Consider the following 12,842-nt stretch of genomic DNA (forward strand, 5'->3'; position numbering starts at 1 on the left):
ATGGGTTTAAATAGAACACAAGGAACACAGTTGCTAATGTTTCACTAATATCATGCACCATAATTTCAGCCCCTTTTTGTTTTCTTTACAATTCTCGGGATCCGGGTAGCTCTCGAAGACCAGTATTCATTGCCCATCCCTAGTTGCCTGTTTATGGTGAGCCAGTTTGATACTGGAACCATTAAAAGTTCAACCACATTGATGTGGGATTGGACATAGGCCAGACCAGGTGAGGAGGACAAATTTCCTTCCCTAAAGGACATAAATGAACTGGGTTTTTATAACAGTCTGATTGCTCGTAGTCACTTTTATAGCTCCCTACCTTAATTTAAATTCTCAAACTGCCATGGTTGGGATTTTGAGCCCTAGATTTTCAGTCCAGGCCTTTGAATTTCCAGTGTAGTGACCCAAGGGCGGAATACGTAAATATGAATTAACCCCAGCCCACTGGATGATGACGCACAGCCCTGGTTCCACCTTAACCTGACCACCTGACTCAGGGAGGACACAGGCTGGTTCGAGAGTTAGAGAAAATTAACGTGGATACTGCAGGGAATGCTACTCTGAGGCAAGGGAAGCTGTCCTGTTTGTTGCATTCTGGCGATTGCTCAACTCTTCGAGTACAGTAGAGAAGGTCATCTGGACAGAAAACAAACACACAGGATCTGCACCCCTACAACGCTGCCACTGCACAGCAGAACCCCAAAGCCTGGGTAATGTGGGGTTTTGCAGGGGCAGCAGGCAGTAGTTAATACTGTCCAAAGCATCCAATACCTTAGTCTTCTGTGATTGCCAGGCTGCCCGCAGGACCAGTCCTGGCATGTGAGCACGCTGGACAGCACAGCAACAAGCCATTCAGCCCACCAGCCCTATGCTGGCATTTATGCTGGATACAAGTCTCCATAGAGCACCAGGCCCTCCCCAGAGTGTGTCTGCAGCATTGGGCCCGATGACTATTGGGAGAGCCGCACCGCTTTAGTCTGCTGTGCCAGTCAGAGATGCAGAGAAGGAAGACAATCCCGACACTCGGCATTTCAGCATGTTGCATCTGACCTAGGTGGGAGTGAAGGTTGGCACTGGGCATGAGGGTAAGGTTGGCACTGTCACTGCCAGGATGGTAATCTGACAGAATAGGCTTCACCCCTGTTGAAGAACTTGCCCAATTTTCATTCCATTGTTTTTAATGGGGTGTAAATTGGGCAGATTCTACAATGGATGGGTGATTCACTCTGCCCGATTGGTGCCCAGGTCCCTGGGTATCTAAACAGTAAAAGTGCTCCATTCCCCAGCATGACATCTCTTAATTTGATGAGCATGTTCTTTAAATCACTCTGACAACTCCATACGTAGCTCAGACACTTGACGCTCACTCGATTGAGACATACCAGTAACCTCTGCTCTGATTGGTTGGTCTAATGTCATTTCCTTTTTTTTCCCCCCTCTCCCAGGGTTATCCAGGCATGTTGGGTGAAAAGGTAAGAAATCTTTTTAAACCTCCACCTCTAGGTTCAGATACAAGGGTTGGGAGGTTGGAAGTTGGATGGTGTTGTTGACATGTTTTCGAAGATTTGATGAACGAAACCTGGGCTGGGACATTGCACCCCGTTTCAAAATGGGCGGCAAGCCAGAGACGCTCCCCCCAGGCCTTGGCAGCACGTGGCCTGCACCAGATGTGACAGTGCACCCGATTTGGATTTCACGGGTAAGCTACGAATGCCAGCTGGGCATCCGGAGAGCAAGTTGGGCGTGTTAAGGGTGCCGATCACCAGCAGGTCCATCACGGGACCCCCCCCGCCCCCGCCCCCTACCCCAAGGCAACCATCCAATGGCAAAGCAATGTGGAGCAGGGACTTGAATTTCCTGCAGATTTTGAATGGGGGAGACAGTTGTGGGTGGGGGGAGGGGGTTGGTGGTGGCGGGGTGGGCGAGGCAAGACAATACGAAGAGGGGGAAAGGTCAGGACCGTCGGTTGTGGCCTGCAATTGTCTTGTGGGGACAGCCAGGGGAGCACTCCTTCTCTTTCTGACTCCACAGATTCCAAATTTTCACAACGGTCTTGGGCCTATTTTCGCCTGCCACCAGAATTAGGGGAACTGTCCAGTTTCACGCCAACACCTGGTATAGGGCCCCGAGTTGAGCAACCAAATCGGCCTGTGTCAGGTAGGCCCCCATGTGACTCAGAGTTGCCCGGTTCAGTTTTGGGTGAGGCACACTTCCTGGCTGTCCTGGTGTGGGAGATCATAGTCTTAAATTTCCTGTTCCATGTCACCTATTTCAGGCCTGATCAACAGGTATGTTGCCGCCCAACCTCCTGCTCCATGTATCAAATGGGCAGCCGTTGGTTTAAAGTTTTGGCAGCGAGTGACTATCACGCCTGATCACTCAGGAACCTTTGGCTAGATTTCCAGTGGCCAAGTGCCGGTGCACAATGACAAGCTGCCTGTTCCGGTGTTGGAAAAGGCAGCTGCCATTTTGAGGCCATGGTCTTGTTTGGGTCTAAATGGTCAGCTGTTGGGGGTCGGGGGTGGGGGGAGGGGGGACGCGAATGTTCATCTCACGACAGCTCAATGGTTTTGTGTCCTGGGGTACAGGCGGCCTTGGTGCCAGCGACGTGTGCAGGTGAGACCTGGGGCAGGATGAGCAGGGAAGTGAGGTGAGCCCAACCTGGCAACAGTCCGCACGCAGTAGGAGGAACACGTCTGCTGCTCCGCAAATATCAAATGACAGAGCAGGCTCGAGGGTCCAGACGGTCTACCCCTGCTCCCAATTTGTATGTTTGCAGTTAGATAGATTCTTGACTGACAAGGGAGTGAAAGTTTATAGCGGGAAGGCAGGGAAGTGGAGTTGAGGCCACAATCAGATCAGCCATGATTGCATCAAACAGCAGAGCAGGCTTGAGGGGTCAAATGGCCTACTCCAGCTCCTCATTCATATGTAAATGTAGTGTCAAAAAAAGTTGTGGCCATTACGGCAGCGGCCCTTTAAGAACTGCTGCTCGGGCTGCTCAAGGGTCGTCCATACAGGATCCGCCTGTGTGTCCGGCAATATTAGAATTGGGGTCTTAATATGTCACTCGCGCCCCAGTTGGTGCAGGTAAGACGCCTACCATCTGGCTCAGCCCTTGCCCAGACCATTACAAAATAGCAGAATGATCGCCGATAATGGAGCATCAGGTCAACCGACTCCAGTTGAGGCCCTTAGCAACCGACCGTCTTGGTACTGATTCCTGTCCCATCAAACCTTGGTGCTGGCACCTTCTCTTCACTACGTTGGGAGCGAGCATCACGCAGTTGGAAGACGCGGGAGGTTGTGCAGGATCTCGAAACCCAGAGGAATTCTGAACTCCAGGGGAAAGTAAAAGAACCCCCATCACAAAGCTGAACTCTGGCCGGTCAAACTGAGTTGTTCCGAACTTGCTGGAATGAATGAATTTGGGGAAAAGTTCAGCATTGGGAGTTTCTTGTCCGTAGTCGCGTTGTTCCCACATGCATGTGTTGGCCTCAGACTTTCATTGAATGAAAGGTGCCTTAATAACACTGCAGAATGGAGGGGCAACGTCATGTCCACATTCCTGAAACTTTCTCAGGCTTAAATATAAATATGTTACAAATATTGTCATTAACATGATTCTTTTATGATTACAGGGTGAGATTGGAATTGAAGGAAAGAAGGTGAGATCTCTCTTTCTGTGTTACACTTTCTCTTTCTCTCTCATTAGTTCAGTTTAATATTTTTCCTCTTTTAAATTGTGCTGTTGTCTACATATCGCTGACACTATCCCTTTATTTCTCTTGTATCCTTTAGGGTAATGCTGGATTGCCAGGTCAAGATGGGATTAATGGACAGAAGGTAGGCTCCTCGAAACCATATGGGCTGGGGGGATCTGAACAGCCATTTGTTTGCAATATATAGTTTGCAGTATAGAGTGATACAATACTCCTGAGGAAGGGGTGGGAGTGGGGGTAGGCACTCACCTCTCACATCAGGGGGTTAGATTCAAATCTAATAGGAGCAGAATGGGTTGCAAAACTCTCTTGATAGAGTGGATAGAGAAACATTTTTCTCTGCTGGGGAGGGAATCTAGGAGAAGGGGACATAACCTTAAAATGAGATCTAGGCCATTCAGGAAAGAGGTTGGGGAAAACTTTGTCATACAAAAGGGCAGTGGAAGTGTGGAACACTCTGATACAAAAAGCAGTGGATGCTATCTCAATTAATAATTCTAAAGCTGAGATTGATGCATTTTTCCAAGCTAAGAGTATCAGGGAATGTGGAGACAAGGTAGGTTGATTGGAGTTGGGATACAGATGAACATGAGCTCATTGATTGGCAAAACAGGCTTGTAGGCCTGAATGGCTTCCTCCTGTTCCTGTGTTCTTGACAGTTGTAGAGGAGATGAATGAAATGAATCTCGGCAGCTTCACCCGTCTGTTCTAATGGGACTCCAATTCACCATTTAATTGGCCACCTTATTCAGAGACCACCCAAGATGGTTGATGGGGTGTAGGAAATGGCATGTTTATTTGCTGCATTAGTTCATGAGGTGTTCTGTGCAGGGGTCAGGGGTATAGTGTTTGGCACTTTAATATGTATCTGACCGAGCTACACCTTAGGGAGAGCTTGTAAAGATTCGAAAAGGGACATGGCCCACCTCTAAGCACTACCAGCTCTCGCCTCAGTGAACTCAGAAAGATTTGTTTCCCATCACCCACAGAGAAAACCCTTTTTGTGTAGAGAAATGGTGTTTGTGAAGCCAGAGCTCTGACTGACTGAAAATTGTATATCTAGGTAAGAACACCTAAAAGCACTTTTGTCAACCAATCACATGAACTCTCCCCACCATATTTAACAATTTGAAAAAGTGGAAATCAATGTTACAAATAATAAATACAATACACCCATGTATTATTGGCAGAGGGAGAAACAGATTAGTTTAAATGTATGGCTGAAAGAGTGGTCAGGGAAGCAAGGTTCACTTCATGTGCTTCTGGTGCTAGTATTGGGCAAAAGAAGAAGCTGTTCTGGTGGGATGGGGGTTCCACTTAAATAAGGCTGGGGCCAGTGTCTGGTGAACCAATTAACTAGGGCACTAAGGCAGGGCTTTGAATTAATAAAGGAAGAGTAGGTGGATTCAGGAAAGGGTAAATTCAAAAAGCAACACAAGAAATGTAAAGGCTTCAGAGCAGAGCAGTACTTTGGATAAAAACAGGCAGAGTGGGCCAGGAAGAGACAGAAAGACTTACAAAGGTAACAGGGCATTAGTGACTAAGATGATGTTAGGGAAAATTTAAAGCTAAAGACACTATATCTGTGTGAAATATTTGCAACAAATCAGATGAATCAATAGCACATCTAGAAATTATAAATTTAATCTAATTGCCATTACAGAGACATGGTTGCAAAGTGACCGGGGCTGGGAATTAAATATTCCCAGATGCTTAGCTTTTGGAAGAGATGGGCAAATTGATAAGGGGGAATGGCAGCCCTGATTATAAAGGCTGAGGTAAAGAGAAAAGAGGGAAAGGATTTTAGCTCAGAAAAACAAGATGTAGAATCGAGCTAAGAAGCAGCAAGAGGTGGAAAACATTGATGGGATTGATTCTCGGACTGCATACAGGATGGTTTTCTAGATCAGTATGTTGAGGAACCAACTAGGGAACAGACTTTTTTGGATCTGTATTGTGCAATGAGAAAGGGTTAATTCACAGACTTGCAGTAAAGGGGACTCTATGGAAGAGTGATCATAATATGATCAAATTTTATATTGAGTTTGAAAGTGATTTAGTTAAATCCATGACTAGAGGCTTAAATCTAGACAGAGCAATCTACATAGGTATGAGGGATGAGTTAGCTAAGGGAAACTACATTAAAGATATGATGGTAGACAAACAATGACTAGCATTTAGAGAATTAATGCATAATTTGCAACAAAGATACATTCCTTAAGGCACAAAAACACTATAGAAAAAGTGGTTCACCTGTGACTAACAAAGGGAGTTAAAACTAATATCAGATAAAAGGAAGAGGCTTATAATGTTGCCAAAAAGAGTAGTAAGCCTGAAGGTTGAGAGAATTTTAGAATTAAGCAAAGGAAGACCAGAAATTAATAAGGAAAGAGAATATGAGTGTAGGCTAGCAATAGATATAAACATAGATTGCAAACATTTCCATAGGTATATCAATAGGAAGAGATTAGTGAAAGTAAACATGGGCTCATTAGAGACAGAGGAAATCACACAGGGGGATAAGGAAATGGCAGAGATATTAAACAACTTCTTTGTAACTGTTTTCATGGTGGAAGACACAAAACACATTCCAGAAAGAATGAGGAACCAAAGGCCTAGTGACAATGAGAAACTTAAAGAAATCGGTATGAGTAGATAAGAAAAAGCACTAGAGAATTTAATGGAACTAAGCATAACAAATCCCTGGGCCTGACTAGCTGAATCCTATTGTTTTAAAAGAGGTAGCTGCAGTGATAGTGGATGCATTGATTTTGACCTAGAATCTAAGGAATATTACAAGAACAGTTTCCAAGGGTTGAAAGGTATCAAATACAACCCTTCTATTTAAGAAAAAGAGCAGAGAGAAAACAGGGAACTATAGGCCAGTTAGCCTAACATCAGTAGTGGACAAAATGATCGTTGCAACAGGGTGCAAAAACAACTTTTTTATTATTCATTCATGGGATGTGAACGGCACTGACAAGGCCAGCATCTGTTGCCCATCCCTACATGCCCTTGAGAAGGTGGTGGTGAGCTGCCTTCTTGAACCACTGCAGTCCATCTGGTGTAGGTACACCCAGTGCTGTTATTTCTGTCGTGGTTTGCTTGGCCATTGCAGAGTTAACAGGCAGTTAAGAGTCAATCACATTGCTTTGGGTCTGGAGTCACATGTAGGTCAGACTGGGTAATGATGGAAGATTTCCTTCCCTGAAGGACATTAGTGAACCAGATGGGTTTTTACAACAATCTGGTAGCTTCCTAATCACCATTATTGGGACTATCTTTTTATTCCAGATTTATTGATGAATTGAATTTAAATTCCACCAGCTGCCGAGGTGGGATTTGAACCCATGTCCCGCAGGCATTAGCCCGGACTCTGGATTACTAGTCCAGTAATATTACCATCATGCTACCATTCTCTTATAATATGATTAAGCAGAGTCGACATGGATTTATGAAAGGGAAATAAAAAAAGAAGTTATAGCACAAAATTAAGATGCATGGGATAGGTGGCATGGATTGAGGATTAGCTGCTGGAGAGGAAACAGTGAAGGAATAAACAGGACATTTTCAGGCTGGCAAGCTGTAACAAGCAGGGTACTGCAAAGATCAGCACTTGAGCCTCAGCCATTTACAAGGGACCTGGGTGTCTGTTTACATGAATCACAAAGTTAACATGCAATCACAGGAAGCAATTAGGAAGGCAAACGGTATGTTAGCTTTTGTTACAAAGGGATTGGAGCATTAGAGTGAGGGAATCTTACTAAATTATACAGAGCACTGGTGAGGCCACACTTGGAGTGTTGTGTGCAGTTTTGGTTTCCTCACCTAAGGAAGGAATTACTTGCCCTAGAGGGAGTGCAATGAAGATTCACTAGACTGGTTCTTTAGATGAGGGATTGTCCTGTGGGAAGACATTGAGTAAACTGGGACTATATTCCCTGGAATTTTAAAAAAAATAAAAGGTGATCTAATTGAAACACGCACAGTTCTTAAGGGCCTTGACTGGGTCGATGCTGAGAAGATGTTTTCCCTGGCTGGGGAATCTAGTACACGGGGTCACGGCTTCAGATCAAGGGGTCAGCCATTTAGGACTGAGCTGAGGAGAAATTTCTCCATTCAAAGGGTTGTGAATCTTTGCAATTCTCTGTTCAAGAAGGCTGCGGGTGCTCAGTCATTGAGTATATTCAAGACTGAGATGAAGAGATTTTTGGGTATTAAGGGAATTGAAGGATAAAGGAATAGTGCAGGAAGTGGAGTTGTAGAAGATCCGCCATAAGCATATTGAATGGCAGAGCAGGCTTAAAGGGCCAAATGGCCTACTCCTGCTCCTAATTCTTATGTTCTCCTGTTCTTATTATAACTCTTATACAGTATGCAAAATCTCCAGTGCATATGATACATTATAACTGTGCTACACAGCATATGGCATGGTGTATACAACGTACTCAGTTGTTACACCTTTAAAATGCAGGACAAAATGTTTATCGGGTTTAAATTTAGATCAAGTAGCACAGTGAACATAAATGCTGCTGGTAAGATTAGATCATTCAGAGGAATCGGAATAAACATTTATCTTTTTGTGTTGATGAATTCAGGGAAAACTTGGACGTATTGGACCTCCAGGATGCAAAGGAGACCCTGGTGACATGGTAACTTAATCATTAATTGATTTTGGAGAATTGTACAGTTAGATAACCATTTTGATTCTCATCACCTTCAGTAATGCAGTGTGTTAAAATCGAGGTTTTACCTTATGCCCTTTATTCAAGAAGATCTCTTTTCAGCCTGTTTGGAATTAGCTTCAAATTACATTCCCTTCATATCTCGCCAGTGTAACCAACTTTATCATCTCTTCCCTTCTGAGCTCTCTCCTTAATCCTTCTTCATCTATTGATGTTTGGCATAAATACCTTCTCTGATGTCAACTCCCATGTGTCTTTGATCACTAAATCCGTCGCCCAGATGCTTGGTTTTGTCTTTTTGTCTCTTTCTTTCAGGTGTTAAGGAACGCAAGCTCCAACAACTCATTGATACCAATGCCTATCCAGGACCCTCCACTCCTTCCTGCCCCACCCTGACTTCTAATCCCAGCAGTGTACTCACCATACCCCCTGACCTTCCCCTCTCTAATTCTGAATGTTCAGCACTCAGCAAAGGACTCACTTTCATACCCTTGTGCCCTCACCTCAATGAATTCTGGGCTCGGCACGATGCTGAACTCTTCTTCTGCCACCTTCGTCTCCATGCTCACTTATTTGGCCAGGAGTCCTCCCCCTGTTCAACGGATCCTTTCACCCACCTCCAGTATTCTCCCTCTACCTGGACCCCTCCCTTTGGCCTCGTACCTGCTCTTGATCTTTTCATTGAGAACTGTCGGCGTGACATTGGCCGTCTCAATTTCTCTGCTCCTCTCACCCACTCTAACCTGTCTCCTTCTGAACTTGCTGCACTCCGTTCTCTCAGGTCCAACGCAGACTTTATTATCAAACCTGCCAACAAGGGTGGTGCTGTTGTTGTCTGGCGCACTGGCCTCTATCTCGCAGAGGCTGAGCGCCAACTCTCAGACACTTCCTCCTACTTCCCCCTGGACCATGACTTCACCACTGAACATCAAGCCATTGTTTCCAGGACTGTCATTGACCTCATCTCCTCTGGAGATCTTCCGTCCACAGCTTCCAACCTCATAGCTTCCCAAACTCGGACAGCCCGCTTCTACCTCCTCCCCAAAATCCACACATAGGATTGTCCCAGCAGACTGATCATGTCAGCCTGTTCCTGCCCCACGGAACTCATATCTTCCTATCTCTCCCCTTGTCCAGTCTCATCCCACCTACATCTGCAATTCCTCCGGTGCGCTACACCATATCAACAATTTCCAGTTCCCTGGCCCCAACCGCCTCCTCTTCACCATGGACGTCCAATCCCTCTACACCTCCATCCCCCACCGGGATGGTCTGAGGGCTCTCCGCTTCTTCCTTGAACAGAGGCCCAAACAATCCCCATCCACCACTACTCTTCTCCGTCTGGCTGAACTTGTTCTGACACTGAACAATTTCTCCTTAAACTCCTCTCACCTCCTCCAGATAAAAGGTGTGGCTATGGGTACCCAAATGGGCCCCAGTTATGCCTGTCTCTTTATGGGGTATGTGGAACATTCCTTCTTCCAGTCCTACTCAGACTCCCTCCCACAACTCTTTCTTCGGTGCATCAATGACTGTTTCACTGCCGCTTCATGCTCTTGTCTGGACCTGGAAAAATTTATTAATTTTGCTTCCAATTTCCACCCCTCCATCACTTTCACATGGTCCATCACCGACACTTCCCTTCCCTTCCTTGACCTCTCTGTCTCAATTTCTGGTGATGGACTGTCCACCAATATTCATTACAAGTCCACCGACTCCCACAGCTACCTCAACTACAACTCCTCACACCCTGCTTCCTGTAAGGACTCCATCCCATTCTCTCAGTTCCTTCGCCTCCGTCGCATCTGTTCTGATGATGCCATTTTCAAAACCAGATCCTCTGACATGTTTTCCTTCTTCCTTAACCGAGGTTTTCCATCCACGGTGGCTGACAGGGGCTTCAACCGTGTCCGGCCCATCTCCCGCGCCTCTGCACTCACACCTTCCTCTCCCTCCCAGAACCATGATAGGGTACCCCTTGTCCTCACTTTTCACTCCACCAGCCTCCGCATTCAAAGGATCATCCTCCGCCATTTCCGCCAACTCCAGCATGATGCCACCACCAAACACATCTTCCCTTCAACCCCCGCCCCCCGTCGGCATTCCATAGGGACTGTTCCTTCCGGGACACCCTCCATCACCCCCTACACCTCAACCCCCTCCCACGGCACCTTCCCATGCAACCGCAGAAGGTGCAACACCTGCCCCTTTACTTCCCTCCTCCTCACTGTCCAAGGGCCCAAACACTCCTTTCAAGTGAAGCAGCATTTCACTTGCACTTCCCTCAATTTGGTCTACTGCATTCACTGCTCCTAATGCGGTCTCCTCTACATTGGAGAGACCAAACGCAGACTGGTGGCTGCTTTTCGGAACACCTTCAGTCTGTCCGCAAGCATAACCCAGACCCTCCTGTCGCTTGCCATATCAACACACCACCTTGCTCTCATGCCCACATGTCCGTCCTTGGCTTGCTGCAATGTTCCAGTGAAGCTCAACGCAAACTGGAGGAACAGCACCTCATCTTCCGACTAGGCACTTTATAGCCTTCCGGACTTAACATTGAGTTCAACAACTTCAGATCATGAACTCTCTCCTCCATCCTCACCCCTTTTTGATCCCCGTTTTTCAAATATTTTTAAAAAAATTTCTATATATATATTTTTTCCCACCTATTTCTATTATTATTTTAAAAACTTATTTCCATTCATTGTTTTATCCCCACATTTTAGCCTATTTTGATCTTTTCTCCCACACTGTCCCCTCCCCCCCACCCCACCCCCACTAGGGCCATCTGTCACTTGCTCATCCTGCTTTCTACTCTTAATGTTACCATTAGCATGTCCTTTAGCCAGTAACACCACCATCAACACCCCTTCGACCTTTTGTTTATGACATCTTCCGCAATCTCTCCTTTGCCTCCACCTATCACTGGCCTTCTATCCAGCTTCACCTGTCCCACTCCCCTTAAACAGTATATATTTCACCACATTTCTACTTCTCTTTAGTTCTAAAGAAGAGTCATACCGACTCAAAACGTTAACTCTGTTTCTCTCTCCACAGACGCTGTCAGACCTGCTGAGTTTTTCCAGCAATTTTTGTTTTTGTTTGGTTTCCCTGTCCATGCCAAATGCTTCTCACCAACTCTTCAGTCTCTAGTAAGCCCAACCCAGTCCAACATCAGGTCACTTTTCCATATCTGACATTTTTCTCACATTCCAGGATAGGACAAAAATGACTTGCCAAATCCTCTTTGGGCACCACTACTTTGCAAATTATCCTCTCCTGCCTTCTAAATGGCAGTTTAACTTGTTCCCCAATGTCTCCTTGCTGAGGTGAAATCAAGGTTCATCACAGTAAGATCCCAATCCAGCTTACTTTTACATGGCATTCTCCTTTGAAGCAGTTATCTGACTTTATAATCATTATTTCCTGATTTACTACTTCTCTTTTACTCTTTTCAACATTGTTGATTGAACTTTGCAATTATATAGTGTCTTTAATGTGGTAAAATTGTAGGGTACTAAAGCCAAAAAGGATTTGGAATGCATTTGACATACTCATCTGTACGCTGCCTCTCGAGGATGTGATCTGAAGACCTGATGGCAAGTTCCACATCTACGCCACTGACACAATTTCCTCCAGTTAAACATTGGCCAAACCAAATCCATTGTCTTCAGCCCCTGCCACAGTCGCCATTTCCTCGCCACCGATTCTATCCCCCCTCCCCTGGCTTTTGTCTCAGTCTGAACTGTTCGAAACCTTATTGTCTTATTTGACCCTGAGCTGAGCTTTTGACCCCTTGTCCTCTCCATCACCAAGAGTTTCACCTCTGTAGTATCTCCCACCTCTGCCCCTGTGTTAGTCCATCTGTCACTGAAATCCTCATCCATGCTTTTTTATCTACGGATTCATCGATCCCGTTTCTCTCCTGGCCTGTCCTCGATCTACTGCCATCTCTCACTTTCGACTCATTTGTATCCTAACACGTATCCTGTCCACCCATCACGCCCACGCACACTGATCTACAATGATTCCCAGTCTATCAATTTGTTCAAGTTAAAAATACTCATCCTTGTGTCCGAATGCTTCCATTGCCTCATGCCTTCTTACCTCTGTAACCTCCTCCAGCATTCCAACCCTGTAAAAATCCTGTATTCCTCCAGTTCTGGCCTCTGGTACAACCCCCCTACTCTCTTCCTGCCATCATTGGTGGCTATTCCTTCAGCCATTCATGTCCTAATCTCTCTCATTTCCTCCCCAAACCTCTCTACACCTCCTATTTCTCTATCCTCCTTTCAGGTGCTCCTTTGAAAATTTACCTCTTTGACGAGGTTTTAGCCAACCGTTCTAACGTTTCATTTGGCTTGGAATCAATATTTTGTCTGATTGCCCTCCTGTGAAGCATTTTGGGCGTTTTAAAATGTTAAAGGCA

General features: G+C 45.6%; 1 protein-coding gene across 3 annotated transcripts in view; it reads left to right on the forward strand.

The window, feature by feature from the left end:
- Positions 1-12,842, forward strand: part of col6a2 (collagen, type VI, alpha 2) — an 88,979-nt gene that overhangs the window by 34,465 nt on the left and 41,672 nt on the right. For all 3 annotated transcript variants that reach the window (XM_078551562.1, XM_078551564.1, XM_078551563.1), the window contains exons 8-11: positions 1,449-1,475; positions 3,645-3,671; positions 3,805-3,849; positions 8,324-8,377. In XM_078551562.1, the coding sequence (XP_078407688.1) occupies positions 1,449-1,475; positions 3,645-3,671; positions 3,805-3,849; positions 8,324-8,377 (153 nt within the window). The remainder of the gene's footprint in view (positions 1-1,448; positions 1,476-3,644; positions 3,672-3,804; positions 3,850-8,323; positions 8,378-12,842) is intronic.

This window comes from Cetorhinus maximus, chromosome 11, assembly GCF_964194155.1.
Source record: "Cetorhinus maximus chromosome 11, sCetMax3.hap1.1, whole genome shotgun sequence".
Taxonomy (NCBI): Eukaryota; Metazoa; Chordata; class Chondrichthyes; order Lamniformes; family Cetorhinidae; genus Cetorhinus; species Cetorhinus maximus.